General features: G+C 42.5%; 1 protein-coding gene across 1 annotated transcript in view; it reads left to right on the top strand.

The window, feature by feature from the left end:
- The first annotated feature begins 393 nt into the window (after window positions 1-393).
- The window catches only part of mafa (MAF bZIP transcription factor a), a 67,121-nt gene continuing 48,864 nt past the window's right edge, over window positions 394-18,650 (top strand). Inside the window, exons 1-2 of the mRNA XM_079163105.1 lie at window positions 394-1,729; window positions 9,089-9,154. Of these exons, the coding sequence (XP_079019231.1) occupies window positions 765-1,729; window positions 9,089-9,116 (993 nt within the window). The 5' untranslated portion in view covers window positions 394-764 and the 3' untranslated portion in view covers window positions 9,117-9,154. The remainder of the gene's footprint in view (window positions 1,730-9,088; window positions 9,155-18,650) is intronic.

Here is an 18,650-nt window from a genome sequence, read left to right on the forward strand (position 1 = left end):
CTTTCGATCTATAAATCTTTGTGTTCTCTTCTCGCTATGACCTGCACAATGAATCTGATGTTAATTACTTTGCAGCATGCACGCTTCACATCATTTCACTGATTTTAATCTTGGATCAATTGTTGCCCCACATAAAAGAGGCGATTCAAATAGTCGTCAAAGAGTTAAGAGTCTGTGTCCCAGCTGACAGTCAGCTGATGGCCTTTGACAGTTGCGTAAAGTTTGGTTTCTGTAGGACTACTAATATGTTAATTAGCTCTCGGAGTGTGAGACCCTATTGGCTCTTCGTCCGAGTCAATTTCCTATTTCCAGACTGACGTCAGGGCAGCTACAATGCTCTTAAACTCATCTGCTGTGTGATCCCTCTAAAATATCGCCCTACCAGTGAGCGCCGTGTAACGCGCAAGGCTGCATCCACTCCCCTACTTTCGTCTTTTCTCCCTCTCCGCTTGTGCAATGTATTAATGAAGAAACCGTAAAGTGTTAAATGTTTGAAATACAAAACCGCCGAATTCCAAATGCTGAGACGGGACCCCGCTACTCGTGCGCGCGGCACTGGTGTGTCTGTGCAATAGACTCCGCAAAGAAAAACTACTCTCACACGCCTGCAAGTCCGCGGCTGCAAAAAGGACGCTGAAAACCTTTTTTTTTTTTTTCAGAATCAAGACAAACGCTTAAAAATCAAACTGGCTCACAATCTTCCCAACCAACCCAGTTTGACAGCTGCTCTTCACCCCACTTGGAGGACTGTCAGCAGCAAGAGGATGGCATCAGAGCTGGCAATGAGCAACTCCGACCTGCCCACCAGTCCCCTGGCCATGGAATATGTTAATGACTTCGATCTGATGAAGTTTGAAGTGAAAAAGGAGCCGGTGGAGCCCGATCGCAACATCAGCCAGTGCAGTCGCCTTATCGCCGGGGGATCCTTGTCTTCCACCCCGATGAGCACGCCGTGCAGCTCGGTGCCCCCTTCCCCAAGCTTCTCGGCGCCCAGTCCGGGCTCGGGGAGCGAGCAGAAGACACACATAGAGGATTTCTACTGGATGTCCGGTTATCAACAGCAGTTGAATCCAGAGGCGCTGGGCTTCAGCCCCGAAGACGCAGTCGAGGCGCTGATCAACAGCAGTCACCAACTCCAGTCATTCGATGGCTATGCCAGGGGCCAGCAGTTTGCTGGCGCAGCCGGAGCAGGAGGCACCATGGCCGGGGAAGAGATGGGGTCCGCCGCGGCGGTGGTGTCGGCAGTTATCGCTGCGGCAGCCGCTCAGAACGGAGGGCAGCACCACCACCACCATCACCACCACAGCAACAGCCACCACCAAGCACCCGGCGTCCAGTCCAACGGCACTTCTGGGACGATTCACCAACACATGCGCTTGGACGACCGGTTTTCAGACGACCAGCTGGTCAGCATGTCAGTGCGGGAGCTCAACCGGCAGCTACGAGGGGTCACCAAGGAAGAAGTGATCAGATTGAAACAGAAGAGGAGGACCCTAAAGAACAGAGGCTACGCTCAGTCCTGCCGGTACAAGCGAGTCCAGCAGCGGCACGTCCTGGAGGGAGAGAAGTCGCATCTCATCCAGCAGGTCGATCACCTAAAGCAGGAGATCTCCAGGCTGGTCCGGGAGAGAGACGCGTACAAAGAAAAGTATGAGAAGCTCATCAGCAACGGTTTCAGAGAAAATGGATCCAGCAGTGACAACAACCCTTCATCCCCGGAGTTTTTCATGTGAGTCTCGACATAATCGTGAAAAAAAATCAGATGAAAAAATCAGAAGGGTTACTCACCCCCGCTTACAAAAGTTGTCATGAAACATTTTTTTTTCATTTGGCGAAAAAAACTGCTAGACCAAGAACTAATTTGTCAACTTTTTACTTTTTTATTTTATACATTTTTAAACGTCTGCGACTGTTTTTAGATTTGTAGGGCTTTGTCCTCCGTATTTTTAATTTTGGAGAGGCATATTAGGGAAACTTTCATCTACGTTTTGCTATCGTACTCAGTATATTATGCATAGCCTGTTTGTGTTTTTTTTCCATCGTTGTTCATTAGATTCGCAGTGTTTGAGTAAAATCTGATTTTTGAAAGTTAATCTAACTTTATGCTGCAGTATACGAAGTGTGCATGCAAGCACTAAGTATACTCCAGTGTACAGATTCTGTGTACAGATTCCTGTCAAACTGCACCCATCAACAATATGTTTTTGGTCTTTTTTACCTTTCTTTTTTTTTGCCAAACTTGGAGGATTGCGAGCCTGCCGTTTGACGCCACCTCATCTCATGCGTTTGCTTGCTTTTGTTTTGAGCAACAAAAGACTATATTCATTACAAACTATTCATTGTTTTTAAAGAGATGTCTTATTGAACTTCCCTGCATGCTGGACATGTATGGTTTTTTCTTTTTTCTTTCTGTGCTTGAAGATGTTCTTCTTGTCGGATGACTCCAGCATGGCATTCATAACTTCATTTATGGCCTCCTCACTTTTTTGGGACAGCAACAAAAAAGTGACAAGACTTCCCAACCCCTCATACAAGTGCATTTCAGCTGTGTTGAAGTGCACCACCACCGGCTGTCATTAGGCTGCAGTCAATGCCCTATGCGTTTCTTAAGGAAGTGGATCAGCGGGGATCCCGATGCGAGAGGGAAAAGAAAAGACTTTTTGTAAAGGAAATCACCGATCCCTTTCCTGGAAGTTTAGTCTGATGCCTATTGCCTATATTGTTATTTAAAAGGTATTCCTCTCTGCATTTGACAACATTTAAACCATTTTTAAAGCGTAATTTAAGTACAAAGTTGAAACGTTGCAAAAGAAAACGTGCTACAGGTTGAATCATTTAGATTCATATAATAATTATGAAGGAGATTGCTGCACAAACGTATTTTAACAACGGTTTAGAGAAATTGGCTCGGCTCCAGTTTGTGCAATTGTGCAGTTCATAAACAACGCTTTTGCAGCATGTGCTTCAAACCGAAGTGTGAAAGCTCTATTGGTCATCGCCACACAGTTCAATATTGTATTTCAAAAAGTATTGTTGCAGAAGTCAAAGTAAATTACCATGCTTTTTGGGTACTGATGTATTCTGGACTGAAATGCACTAAAAATCATGTGGAAGTTAAGGAAAAAGTTAGTGTTCTCCACATCACACATTCTTTTACGACATGATCGTAACATTTTGATACTTTATTATCAGTTCAGGAGACTGTTGTTTTGTGTTAAACGAACTCAATATTTGCAAAGCAATAACAATTATTATAATGAATAATGTCTGGACATTGTTTAGATCGTCAGGGATTGACACCCTGCATGTACAAAATGAGGGAGTCCCATTCGCCAATAAATCTTGAAAATATGTTAATTAATACTTCATATTATATATAGTATATATATATATATATATATATTTTGCTGTGCAAAATTATTTCACTCACTAACCATATGTGATGTTCATATGTGCTCGTTCTTTTCATTTCATACAATTAAATGATATGCAATAAATGTATGTAATTGTCTTCAATAAGTTTCTCACTTTTCTTTTGACTTGTCTTGAATTTTTTATTTTTTTTGGCTTTTATGATTGAAACACAATGAAACTAGAATCAAACCGTGATGGAGATTACTGCACTACATATTAACACTTTTTATATCAGCTGTTGTCGCCCTTCTTGTGTTTTTTTACGACGCAAATTTAAAAATGCGCCACCCTAAAATAATCAGAAACATATTTTTTATGTAATTTGCTAAATTAACCCAAACAGATAAAGCAAAAAAAAAAAAAAAAGCAAAGCATTTCAGGTCGAGACACTTTCTCCTTTTTGACCCGAGTGCAGCATCAATCCGGTCCGGTTTTACTGAGTTGATCAAACAAAGATTGGCCCACATTTGACTTTTGTTATAACACACTATTTGTCTGATAAACGTAAAAAAAAAAAAAAAATCATAAAAATCCCCAAATTAACTGCAAATCCTTTTCACATTGATCCTAAAAACGACATGAAATGTTATTTGCTGCCATTTCGGCAACAAATACGATTTCAAACAAACTCAATTTCCATTCCAAATCATCTTTGTAATCAAATCATAATGTAGGATAAAATAATGTCTTATTTGAAAATATTTTGGTCTACAAATTACATACTCATCTGTGAAAGCCTAATACTGTTTTGTATAATATAATCACATTATGTTAATTTATTGTAGAATGTGACCTGCAATTGGTGTATGTGAGTCAATCTCTCTCTCTCTCGCTCTCTCTCTCTCTCTCTCTCTTTGTGTGTGCTTGTGTGTGTGGATGTGCATACATGTCTGTGAACCTAAATAGGTGTTAATGTGAATGTGTGTGGATTTCCTTGAAGGACATAGGAAGTATGTGAGGATGACATCTCTATGTGAATTTCTTGTGGCTATGCATGTTCTATATTTGCACCATCCGTTTGCCCTTTTTCACATTGCTTGCTTCCTGATCTTTGTATGTGCAGTGTGCCCGCTGTCTGTGTTTTTCAGACACTGTGTGCTCAACTGTCATTAGCCTGTCATCGTCTGGCTTTCCCAATTCTACCCTGCTTTATCCTGTTTGTCAGTGGGCCTGGAGAAGACATGCTCTGGGTGAGGGGGTTGCAGTGAGGGCACTGCCATGTCAGGCATGTGAGGGGGCGCTGGAGAAGGTGCCAATGCAAGTCAGTCGCTGCGGTGGGCAGAAAGAGGCTCAGCGCCTGTACCCAGTCGTGCATTGCAGTTGCTGTTTAGTCATCTGACTTCGTCTTCTTTCAACATAACTTTTGCACTGTACTGGTGCACAAACTGAATAGGCCACTTTTCCGAAACACAAGAGGAAAAGTTCTTTTGTAAGTTCTGGGACAAGGAATAGCCTTGTGTGCATCTTGTTTCACTGTTCTAGGACAATTTGTTTGTTGAAACAGGAAGACCAATGTGCCAAAATCCACTTTGAAGAAACACTAAGGTTTCTGAGGACATATTCAGTCTGGATTAGTTTTGCAAATTAGCCACAGTTTGTGTGTGCACGGCTGTGAGTAAAGGATATACACAAAGGGTACCTTTCATGAAAATTACCCACAGTGTCAGTTTGATAACAAAACACTGAGTGATCAACTGTTATTCTATGAGTAGTCTCTATAAATTTCATACTTTACAGAAAAAAACGAAAAAAAAACTTGTGTGCACCACCTGCCAGGGATGATGTGCTTCACACTTCCTCAAAAAAAAAAAAGAGAGAGCGAGTTTTAACCCAACACTTGTATCCCACTCTGTTTTGTGTGATTTCCTCTAAGATGCGTGCTGCTGCTGTGGTGGCTGATTTGCCCAGAGTGAGGGAGAGACTGAGACAATAGTCAGGCTTGGGCTGAATTAAATGATTTTGCTGATGATTAATAGTGGTGTGGGCCACTGGCTCCTGCGATGTAGAGATGATAAATCGTGAGTGCAGCTCTGTGCAGCTGTGCCCGTGTTGGGTCTTTGCATGCACACACCATGCAATTTACAGCCAAGCCGTTCTCCTTCTTCCTCAATTTATCTAATTACATCTATTTGATCTAAGTAGTAGCGCTGCTATATTTTGATATTTCATATTAACCACAAACATGTTTTGAATGACTTTGGAGAGCATACTTGTTTGCCTTTCCTCTCTTTAAAGAACATTCTGTACTTGCCATTTCTGTTTTTTGATATGTTTGGAGTGGCACGTAAAAAAATGAAAAATTGGTTTCTGTTCAAGGCTGTCCTGTTTGACTCTTTAGCTCGTATATTTTGATTGTTTCCTTATTGGGATAGACTAGTTAGATCTCTAATGTACATCCACTAGAACTGAATACACACTCACCACAGAGACTAGAAATGAAAACACACTCATCAGCCTGCACGCACCAGCACAAACACAAATCCACAGACAAACAATAAATGACCCTACATATGTTTGCCCCTGCCTTTTGTTTCACAGCATGATGCTACTTGTGTTTCTCTTTATTCTGGCATTTATGTTATTCTAATACTTAAGTCTTCAAGCTGAATGACATTTGTTTCACGACAGATCTGATTTGCAAAAGATGTTTTTCGTTATATCTGTGGCACCAGTGTGCAATGATTGTGTAAGTTATAAATCTATCGATTTTCCAATGATGCACTTATGTGGAACGTTGGTGCTATGCGGGCTTCCTGTATAAGATGCAGCACAATGTTCACTTAAGTAGCAGTATGCCAGTTGACCCCAAAATAAGAGCAGGTTGGGGGTCTGAATTCTTCTAAGCTTTACGTGGTGCCAGGGAAAGGGTTAGAGAAGATCTGGTGTCTTGCTGTTTGTGTGTGATTCTGCATCTCTTAACTCATGCCGTCCCGTGTGCAAGGTCGATTAGTCCCCTGTGTGGGTAATATGTGTGCTTGTATGTGCAAATGTGTGGGAATATGTCTGTGAATGTGTGTGTCTCTTGTCGTCTTTTGGAGAAGAGGATGAGCAGAGGTCAAAAGTTGTAGCGCACAAGGCTGCTCTCAAAGTCATTAGAGTAATCCGTGCCCAGGGGAGCTCAAGCTCATTTCCTCTGCCCAGAACTCACTGAATAAGATGTACATGCACATCCGACATGGGACAGTACACAGTAAATTCGAGAGTCACTGACATTTTTTTACCCATTTCCTGTATTTCACCACTGTCTGAGAGAGTTACAATATCGCAGCAAACTTTTTATTACACAAGTACTTTTATGAGGATTGGAACAAAATCTAATTACTTTAACACAGAAATAACTTTCAGTAGAAGTGTTCCTTCTTTTTGTGTGTGTAAAACCTAGGTAATGTGTTAACCTAGCTCCTAGTTGATGACTCATATATGGTAGGTTTTACACAAAAAGGTGCCTGCGTACTTACATGTATGCAGCACAAGCGGTCCATAAAAATATGTAGAGCAGGGCATACATGTCTCCTGGCCATGATGGTCACAGACAGCAGTTCATGTTATTCTCACACCCACATCATTCAAGGATTGCATTGAGGGTCAAAGACACAACAAAACAACTAGTGGCTAGTAAACTAAACGCATTGTTCCTCCTATTAATATCCAAAGGCTCAGGCTGGGAGTGCTAAACTGGGATTATCAGTCTTAGTCTTGAGTTGACTCTTTAATCAAGGTTAAAAAGAACATATAACATCTGAAAAATACTATTGAGGAAAATATGTATCAATCCTCTCTCTTGTAGTGCAATGAGTCCAAAAGGGTTTTTTTTTTCACTTGCTTTTCGACTTAAAGAAAAGCAAAGTAGAACAATCATACAGCTAGGATTTTATACGATTATTTTTCGGTGACATATCACAAAACCTTTGATGATTTATGAGTTTGGTTCTGAAAAACAGCCATGCAGATACAGGACATACTGGATGTGCAACAGTAACAGAAGTCAGGTGTCTCAGCACAACCAGGTGGCAGCCACATCTGTGAATGTGACCAGACACAAAGACAGAAAAACTCCTCTCACTTAACAGTGTACAGTATACGAGAGGTCGGTACAGAAACACTCATTCCGTCAGAATTAAACAGACATCAGGGATCAATTAAGCAGCTTATTTGATCAGAGTACACTTTGCTCCTTCTATGCATTTCTTTCTTTCTTTGTGGCAGAGAGTCTCAGTGTGCTTCAAATAGACATTAAGCGGAAACGCGCAGTGTCATTAGAGAGTTGTCCTTGAAAGACTGGCTGCAGGTTATGTTGGTAATGAGGTGGTCGGGACTTGCTGGGGTAATTTTATATGTCTGTAAATGGACCCAAACCAAGAGTCTGTGACTTGAATAAATGAAACACCATCTTTCAGCAGCACCATTGCATAAAAGGTGAAAAAAAAATGTAAGAGGGATTATAGTCTTCCAAAGTAGCATGTGTTTTTCAAGTTTCTACAAATATAACCCTGATATACAACAGAAATCACAGTTTCAATACATCTGGGGTTTTATTCGTATTTTAAGTTATTCTTTTATTATTATCATTAATGCATGCTTTTAATGAAATGTGGAGATGCACATTCAGAAAACACATTCGGTGAGGGTTTAGTCATTTATAGAGAAGAACGATGATCAATATTCAGCAATTTATCCTTGATTCAGCTCTCTAGCATTTGTGTGCGCAGAGGCCGCTTTGTCCTTTTTCCAACATGCGTTCTCCCCTTTTCGGAACTGTTTATATACTTTTTAAATATCTGTCACTCTAATTTAAGATTACACATTGTGATTTAGATGCAACGGCTCTGTTTCTGCTGCGGTACTAATATCACCATGCTGCATCGCTGCTGTTTTCCTGCAGGTTTTATATACTCCATAGAATCGAGTTATGTGGCATTTATTTGAAAATCCAATTATTTTAAATTTCCTTCACTGCAGTGTATAGGCAAAGTATTTCCTCAACTGTCATTTTCCAACGCGTCTTAAAGCGACCCTGCTTGGCATCAGTGCACAGAAACTGAAGAGCTAAGCAAATGTTTTTACTTGTGTAGCAACATTTTTAGAGAATATGAAAAGTCCTATTTGGACGCCTCGAGCAACACGCTTACTTGTGTGTGTTCTGAGGGTGGTGCTTGTGACAGTGTTCGTCATGGGGTAGTACGGGAGTCCGACATTATCATCCTCCATTTTTCCGTACGATAAATTCCCTCCCTTTAAGAACAATTAGTTATGTAATTGAATGAGATTAGCAGGAGTATAAAGGCCTTCGCATAGAACTCCATCGCCTTTTCTGTGCAATGGCACACTGTGTGCTTAGATATTTTAGTTTTGTCTCTTGTGGTTACAGTGTTTTGATGCACGAGTTCTGCCTGTAGAATCTATTTGCATGCAAATTTTTACATTTCCCTCCGCATCAAACGCTTACTATGATACATGTACTGCATTTCACCAGACCGACACGGTGAGACTGAATCTCGCTCAGAGAGGATCTACTTGTTTCTTTGTGATTGTTTGTTGGCCTGACAGGGTGGCAGAGAGTGACACACGCAGTAGAAGAAACAAAGGAGGTAGAGAAGAAGACAGCATGTGTGTTTGCCTTGATATTCATTGATCTATTCTTATATGTTTTGTCCAATCTTATCTGCTCCTTTAGGTCGTCGAGAAAATTCCTCCATCTGTGATTTCAAGCCCCAATCCTCCGTGCCCTTCCCTCCCTGAGGTAAAACACTTGTTTCTTTATCTTTCTCATCTAACTTGCTTTTCTTTCCCCTGTAATTTCAACTTCATAACAGTGAATGAAGTCACATTTGTAAAACAAGCTTGGAAAAAAAATGATCACAGCAGTCTAGAAATATCAAACCTGATTATAATATACAGAATTATTACTGGCCATGTTGTTTCCTATTATGCACCGACACAATGAAATACATATTAATTATTCATTAATATTAGACTCTCATATTAAATGGAGAGAGGATACAGTCACCACATATAATATTGAGTGTTTTATAGCATATAATATAAATGTAAGACTTCCATAATGGATACATAATATACCATAGTTTGTCAATTCCTATTCATATGCTAAAGAGTACTCACTTTCTTTATGTTGCTAGTATCTCTCTCGATCACAACTCTCTCGGTACTTTGCAGAGTACTGTATGCATTTTCCCACCTTATTAAATCCACAAAGACACACAGAGACTACACAGATATGACGTTTTCTGTCGTCCTGAATCGACAGCAAAACCAGCACATTATAGCCACTCATCTTAATGTAAATCACATGTTCAGATTGTGTGTGAAAAAAGGCAGAGAGGCAAAGCAGAGTGTGTCGGACAGCGGGAGAGAGGCAGAGTGAAGAATAAGCTTCTCGTCCTGAAATCAATTCACAGAGGCAGAGAGGAAACTGGGCAAATGTATATTGCAAACCCAATTGTTCCTGTAATGGCTTCACTGATTGTTCCATAGCGGACGCCGTGATATGCTTGGCCATGACACAGAAGGATGAGAGAAGGTCTGAGCTTGTATTCTTGACTTGGAACCTTGGTGAAGAAGAATGTACGTATATGCACAAGTGTTTGTATGTACATGTACTTGTGTGCAGTGTTATTTACTTGATTGTGTCTAAGTGGGGCGTGGGATCAGTAGCTGGCCTTTCTCCAGCTCCACTTAACTTCAAGAGGGGAAGCAGGACAAAAGCCATCACGGAAGACAAGGACAAATCATCTTTAGATGAAGTGTTTTAAGTGCTCTGATTCTCCTCCCACGTCATCACAGTGAATTAGGTGCCCTCTGCTCACTGCTGAGGGGTGTAGAATATAAACAATGCCAAGGTAACGGATGTTAAACGAATGAAAGTGGAAAACCATGAGGGTGTCTATCTTAGTCAGCCTCGTAAATCTCAGCTCCCTTGCCACGCTGCTGCGCTATACTGATGTTGCGCTCTGACAACCTGCCAGCTGAGCTTAGAGTGGCTGTGTGTGGTGTGGTCTGGTCGATCCTGCTCTTAGCAGTTTCACCCAAGGCAGACTTTGCAGGCAGAGCCATGTCTTTGTTTTATGCAAATCCATGCATATGAGGGGGTGTGTGTGTGTGTGTGGGGGGGGGGGGGGGGGGGGATGAGCAGTCTGGCCACGTAGCTCCAGGAGGACAGGCTGAGTGATGGAGACGGAGAGCCAGGTCTCCATGTCCTTGCCTGGGGAAAGAATGTCCTGACTCCAGCCTGGGATGCCTAGACATCCCCAGGACACTGTGTCACTGCGCCTCTTCCCCACCAATACAAGAGAAAACTAATTTTCCAGGCACAAATGTATTTACACTGTGAGATGTTGGTGACAGAAGTTAACGTTGATATGAGGGTGCCAGTGTGTCCTACCTGTGAGTGGTGTGTGTGTGTGTGTTATTAAGGCAGGCACACCTTAGGGATTCACCATGCAAAGAGATATAGGAGTTCAGAGCCCAGCAGGGAGGTGAAGGACCCAAAATATGCTGAAAAAGATAAAACACCAGGTGTGTGTATATGCAGAGTAAGTGTGTGAAAGAGGCTGTGAGGAGGAGAGCTAAGTGCAAACATAGATTGCGAAAGCAGGCTTGTATGTGTGTGTGTGTGTAGGTGTGTGTGTGTGTGTGTGATCTCATAAGCATACTGTAACAGGTAGGCCACCAACCATGTGGCCAGTGTATGGCAGAGTGGTTTAGGTGAAACCTGCTGAAACACTGTCACCCATACACCACATCTAGTAACAACCATCCTTTCCCCATGTCTTTTGCTTCTTTGTAGCAATGTAGTCCATCAGTGCAATAAATGATGTCAAGTGAATGTCCCCCCCATCCTCTCTCACTCAGCTCAGAGCTGCGTGCTAACGGTAATGCTTGGTCGGAGGCTCTTCTATCACAGAGAGCTCTATTTCTGGGTGCCAGGATGTTGGTCTCAGTCATCGAGGGCAGATGAAATCGATCCAGATTGACCTGTCATGTGGAGGAGAAAATGAATAAGATAGAGGAGGGGACCAGAGGCCATAGAGAGAAGGGGGGCAGCGCAGAAGTACAAAAACAACCTCCTGCTCCATATGGGTCAAAAGTTGAGGGCTGATTTATCCCCCCTCCCCCTCCCCCTCCTCCTCCTCTCTGCTCCACCTGCCTCTCGGAAAGGAGTGAGAAACTGGAGACTGCTCAGGAGGCGTTGACTATATTTAGCCTTGGTGACCAAAGACACTGGGGTCTAACTTTAAAGTTAAAAATACAGATATCCATGTACAGTAAGATGGGCACAGTTTGCGTCACTACATCGCACCAAGCAGAAGTTTTTCAGTTTGAACCGACTCAAGGAAAGATTGCAAAGCAGCTTGTAGCTTCCGCTAGGCGCTGCTTTGTCAGAAGATAATACTTATTGGTAGCCTTATTCATTGGAGTTGTCTTTAGTACTACAAATGATTAAATTCAAATGTGTAAGCATAAACATACAACGTAAACATTAAACTCCTGATTGTGTAAATGATACTAAAGAAAGGAAGACAGGGAAAGATGTATGGTTGCATTTGTATGTGAAGTGGTACTAGATTTAGCCCAGTGTGTTTGGGCAGAGCTCCACTTTGCTAATTATTTTCCTGTGGCAGAGTTCTCAGCATGGCGCTCATCTCTCGCTCTGAGAAGAGAGGCTCAGCAGTAAGTGCTTAGTCAGCCCTGCTCTGGGTGTGAGATACTGTTGGGTCTCTGGTGGACTGTCGGGGAGGCAGAGCAGCATGGGACCGATCCATCGCAAGGGCGAAGGCTTTGAGGAGAGGGCAGGCCCATCATCACCCATCAGTGAACGGGAGTGTAAAATACTACTGTTGGAGTCGGTGAACGAGAGCTCTGTCTTGTATCTACCTGAATCGTTAGCTCTAAATGCTGCTGTTAGAGCTGGTACTTCGCTGATTGTTTGTGGAAATGTGATGCCACTTGCAGAGAACTAAAGAATGTGGACATAGCTGTTAGGAAAGTCTCTATCGCAGCAGGATCCACACAATAGCAATTAGCAAAGGCATGGACTTTAAAACGTTTAAACACATCAGTGTTAGTTTCTATACTGCCTTATTGTCTGTGCAAATCCCTTAGACTAGAAGAAACGGTCCATGTTATTTGTTTCTCTCCTCCCTCTCTATTTATACTCCAATGTCAAAGTTGTCTTTCTTTCTATCTCTACCCCTCTTTTTAGAGTGACACACAGCTCCTCCTCTTCTGTCTGCCCTGCTATCCTCTAAATGACTCTCCTCCTCCTCCCAAACAAACTTAGCTTCCTTCCCCTTGCCTCTGTACCCAACATTGCTTTCCCTCCCCCCTCTGCCTCACACTGCACCTGCTTCCCTCCTGCTCTCTGCTCCCTCTCCAAATGTCACTTTTCCCCTCCTCTCCTCCTCCACTCCTATTCTCCCCCTCGTTAGCTTGATGAATGGCTTCACTGCAGGGAAAGTGCTGATTTTCATCCCTCTGTCTGATTTCTGCTGGCTGTTATTAATTTCAAACACTCAGAGAAAAGCAAGTGAGTCAATAAATAAGGAAATGAACACACTTCATCCTGCCATGCAGCAGCTCTCACAGTCATTCACCCAGGATGCGGGTCCTCTGTGGAGCCCGTCCCTGCATTTATACTGATAGAGTTCAACTCCACTCTTAAATCACAACATGTTTCAGTATTTTTTACAGCAAAGATAAAAGTCAGCCGGTACCAGTGTATCATATCAACTGTTCTAGAGTATTTTCAGTATCTTGCTTCCCTCAGACAAACAGGACCAGAGGGACAGAATGGTACAAAGTAAATAGCTCCGAAGAGACCTGCAGTGTCCTTTCTCATCTTTCACACCGGTTGACCATTTAAGAAATGTGTACAGAGGGTGACAACAAGAAGAGATACAGAGAAGATGCAGGGTTAAAGAGAGGCAATGAGAAACAGCAGCCTAACAGAGTTATTGCAGCACATTAAACGATGCTGTCCACACAGTGTGGCTGGCTCTGTGTCTAAGTGCACATTACTTACATTCCAGGCTTAATGCATTGTGCTTGCCCGTGAACATCAAACACAAATAGCCTTTGAGATGTTACGATTCCCTCACTTTTTGTTGTTGTTATTCTCTATTTTATGTATTTAATTAAAATGAGTTAGGATGTCTAATCAAAATAGGATCACCATAATGCATGCACAGACACAAGAATTAAAGCCTGGGATATCATCACGCTGTTTACAAAGTGTTAATACAAACAGTCTGGTGGAGTATCCTATTAATACATGTCTGAGACACATTCACATGTCCTCAGTTGTGTGGTCTGTGCTCTGCAGCGGTAAGGCTTATGTTTCCCTTGGCTCAGACAATTAAAACAATATTTGGTATCACATTAATAAACATACAGATTTATCAAGGGCAACACTTCCTGCATTTTGCTGGTAAGTCCTTGATACCTCACTGATTAATTGATTTTCGCATCCTTGGACTGTCCTCCTGAATCAGTGCATAACACAAATATGTTATGATAAAAGAATTTAAATGTAAGCGATTTGCATGTACGTCACACAATATCTAGAGCTTATGCTTTTGCGGACAAGGAAGCATATAGAACCCACATAATCAATTTGTATGTAATTCAGTTATGAGCCAGTACAGGTGACATATATAAAGAGCAAAGTCAGCGTATAGGGAGGAGGTCGGGGTGGAAAGGAAACCACTAGACTTTCACCTAGGAGACCGCTGTTTGTGTCCCAAGTGAAACCAGAGGTCAATGTTGACTTATTTGTTGTGTAACGTCTGTACTAAAAGGTGCTATAGACGTGATTGGCAGCATTTCTATTGCATCTCAACGGCTCTCAACATGGCGATGGCTGAGCCGGCAGCGCGCAGCTAACGGTGCTAACAGCGCCAACCATGGCAAAAGTCTTGACAGAGCTAACAGTTTTTACCTGAGGGGGAAACAAAGGGTGGGCTACGCTTCAGTAACAACGCCGTTGGTTGGAACGGCGTTATCAGGTGTAACCCCCGCATGAGGCCAGTGCCGAGCAGCTTCCGTGAAGCTACACACATACACGAACGTATACTAAAGTCACACGCAGCCGGCCCCGCTACCTGAACAGAGCAGGGTGAAGCACAGATAACACACAAACAGAGGGAGAGCGACTTCATTCTCTCCTCAGGTAGACATTACTACACTTTATCTATATATAGAAAATAGTTGTTTGCTGCTATATTATTGCTCTAAATCCCATATATTGCACCTGTAAGTAACTTCACTTCCATATTATTCTGTGTTATTTTAAACCATGATAATTTCCTGAACCTAAACAAGTAGTTTTGTTGCCTAAACACTGCAGGGGCTTGTGCAGGCGCACTGATTGCTCGTGTTGCTGGACATTCATAGGAAAGTGCACAAAAAAAACAAAATAACTTTTCATAAGTTATCATAATCACCGTTGGCAGGATTTGACAACATTAGCTGGTAATGGATTCCCAGAGGGTTTGCTGCAGTCTCAATAGATTGAATATACAGCATGTGACAATACATATTGATACAAATACTAAGTTATAGTTATATAGACTTTTTATGACTTTGTGAAAAACAATGTAAATACAATTCTGAATGACAGAAATACTTTCTGTCATTCCTCATTTAATCTATAAATTAAGAAAATATCATGAAAGCTGAATGTCAAGACACCAAAACCTTTGCTTTATGGAGTGGTAACATAAATATAGAGGATGATGTGAAGAGAGGAGAGGAGGAGAAGAGAGGAGCGGAGCCTGTATTAGTAGTAGCTGCAGGGGTAGTGGAGCCTATATGTCTGCTTCATGGCTCTGTGAGTGCAGACATAACTATTGTGTTTACAAGGCTGACTTGCTCTAACTGTTAAATTATTGGGGTGGGGGCGTGTTAAAGGAGGAGGAACAGAGGGAACGGGTGGAGGGGGTAAATATTTGTTCCTCTCTCTCATAGCTCTGGCTAACCAGACTGAGGAATGCTCTTTGCGTTTTATGATTACAGAGTTTGGGTAGTGTCACCCTTGGAGAGTACATGGCCTCAGAGACCTGGCAGAGGAGTGCCTTTGTATACCCAATGTAGTGACTGGGCTTCAAGTGTGGTGGCTGAGGAGAGGCACACTTCTGCATGTCACTACTATACTGAGAGGCACGTTCAGTTAATGGCCATGTGTCGTGAGGTCACTCTCTGAAGTGTAACACAAACACGCCAGGCCAGACCAAGCCGTGAACTGGCTTGGAAGGGTGTGTGACCCCTGGGAAAGAATGTTGTGGCAGAGACAAAAACTGAAATCAAGAGACCCACAGTCCTGGTTTGCTTACTCGTACTCAGAACTAAGGAAACCATCTTCTCTCCATTAAAAATACACAACATCTTCACTGTTTTGCAATGCTCTTATTTTTTTTTCCCACTCTTTGTGACCTGGCCATTAAAGGAGAGCGATGAGTTCACAGCTGATAGTCTCTGGTTGCAAAGAGCGGAGAGCAGTGTAGGATGACATTATCGGAAGCGGCTGCATATAGATACAAAAAAAAAAAAAGACACAAACAGAAAGAGAATACTATGGCGTACTTCTCTCAGTATAAACTTCTGTCTGCTTGGATTACACTAATGACCCCTGACAAACCATAATAAGACTCATGCATCTCTATGGATACTAGCCATGACCAAAGGAATGCCTCTGTGTTTACTTTCTAATTTGACATTCTGCAGTCAGACGCTCTTGTTAGCAAAAACTAAAACATCGTAATTATCCTGTTGTGTCCTTAAACCAATAGGTCACGGTAGAAAAAAAAAAGAAAAGGACACAAGTTAATACATTCTCAATATACAACCCAGTATGCCACAACTACCATTAGAAAGAGGGATGTGAAAGGAGGGTGATGGAGAGGGACAAAGCTTTCCCTCTATCCCTGCGGCTGAAGTGGAATAGTTGTGGTGATGGGTTGTGACAGCTGAGGGAGCGAGGGAGCAAGAGGGGAGTATCACTCCAAAATCCCCAGGAAACAGAGAGGAGGGAAGAGTAATTTAGGATCAAACGCCCGCCCTAGCCTCTTTCAGGCTGGCTGTTTCTGCTGTCTTTCTCAGTTTTCGGACATGCACACAGAATCAAGTCTCTTTATCTCTGACACACAAACAATCTTTGGTTAGTATGTATTTGATTTAATAACTCTCTAGTCACATTACCATAAAGATGCAGCCAATACGTATTAATGCTGGCTCCTTGGCCTGGGTCAAAATCAGACATACGTCAAACCCATATGCCGCACCAGAATTAGATGCACACAGGACAAGCACACCGACTCTCATTTCCTTTCCCCGTCTCTTGATAGTATCCCTAATAGACCACTCTCCCAGTGGCACACTGCTGTTGCAACATTCACCTACTATTGCTTTAATGAGATGTCTGTGTCGTTGTGTGTATGCGTCGGTATGAGTGTGTGTGCATGTGTCTGTGTGTGCCTGAGAAAGAAAGATGTTAGCGATCCTTGTGGCCCTGTTTATCTCCACCCTTGTGTTGGAGTAGAGGGAGGTCAGAGGCAGGGCTGCCTGTATCCATCTCCATTCCCACGGCTGCTGTCTCACAGGCACAGTGGTCACAGGAGGATGAAAAGACTATGGATTTTTTTTCTCCTCCTCCCTACACTCACCAGAGCAAGAAGATTAGACAGAAGATGAGCATAGCCTGGCCCATTCAAAGCAGCTTTAAGCCCAACACTGGAGGCATCTGACCCAAGCTCTCTGGTTCATGGAGCACAAGATATGCGTGCATGCACACAGAGACACGCACAGACAGACACACACACACACACACACACACACACACACACACACACACACACACACACACACACACACACCTACACACACAAACACAAACACACAAATCAACTAAGACAAGATTTCTTGGTTGACTTTTCTGGTTCAAAGCTTGGTCATATAGTGCCTGGGTGTTAAACACCGTCCCTATGACCTCCGTATACTAACACGCTCCAAACACACACAGCTACACACACAGAAATAAGCACTCACACTCACTTACCAGCAGCCCCAGATGGAGGCTGACAGTTGCATGTGTATAAAACGATATTTTGGGGAAAACGTGATAGACAATGAGGTGAAGAGAGTCAGAAGAGAAGAGGGTGGAAGCCATATGGGGAGGGATAGTGAGAGACAGAATTGATGCAGGCAAAGAAAAACAGGGAGATAAAATTCAAAGCTCTGCTGCTCTCACGAGCAATTAAAATTATTTCGGTATAATTTGAGAAAGGCCTGAGCTGTCTTATCAGTTCCCAGATAAGTCTTCTCCTCCTCCTCCTCCTCAACCAGAATGCATGAGAGGTCCTTATGACTGAAAACTGACACAGTGTACACTGAAAGCTGCTACCATATGGCCACCTCCGTAATTTCAAACAAACATGCACATAGGTCAGCCGACAGGCAGTACAAAAAGTGTAAAAGGAAAGTAGCTACATCTAAATGGGAGCATCGACTCAACTTGTCATCTTCCTTGTCTGTTTTCCAATGTTTTTGGGGAAATGTACTTGCTATTTGTGCGCGACTGTGTGTGCATGACGTTTTCACCACATACATGCTTTTCCAAAAATCATGTATGTTTTATTTTTTATGCGTATCTCCTTGCTCTCTCTCTCACGTCAGCCGAGAAATAATCATCAAGCGTTTGGCTTCCTAATTGAAACCTGGGATGGAAATTTTGATTAAAACAGACACTACAAGATATAATTGAAGAGGAGCGTACACTAGAGAAAGTGTGGGTGAGCAGCACAACTACACAGGGACCAAAACTTAAAAAATAGCATGAGACAACACTATAACAAACGCAATAACAAACTAAAAATGTCATTGGTCAGAGTGACCGTTAGGTGAGCCATCTTGCACATTTTTTTATCTCTTTGATACAAATAAGACTTGATCAAGTCATGAGTGTGCAGCCTGGAAACAGTGGAGGGAGGATCTTCTCAAAATAGAGGGACAACAGAACTCTTTGACTTGAGCCTATGTCAAACCTACTTGAGTCAGTTTGTAAATGGGTGCCTCCCTTCCATCAAGGTAGGTCTTTGGGGAGCCAGCAGCTCAGGATTCCAACATAACAGACATGGTTTCACAGTTGCTGACAAACTGAGTATCCCCCTTGAGACACAATAATCATGTACGGTCCGTGGTAGAGTTGTTGAGGTCAAACTGTTGAC

The sequence above is a fragment of the Pholis gunnellus genome (assembly GCF_910591455.1).
Source record: "Pholis gunnellus genome assembly, chromosome: 1".
In the NCBI taxonomy this organism is placed as follows: Eukaryota; Metazoa; Chordata; class Actinopteri; order Perciformes; family Pholidae; genus Pholis; species Pholis gunnellus.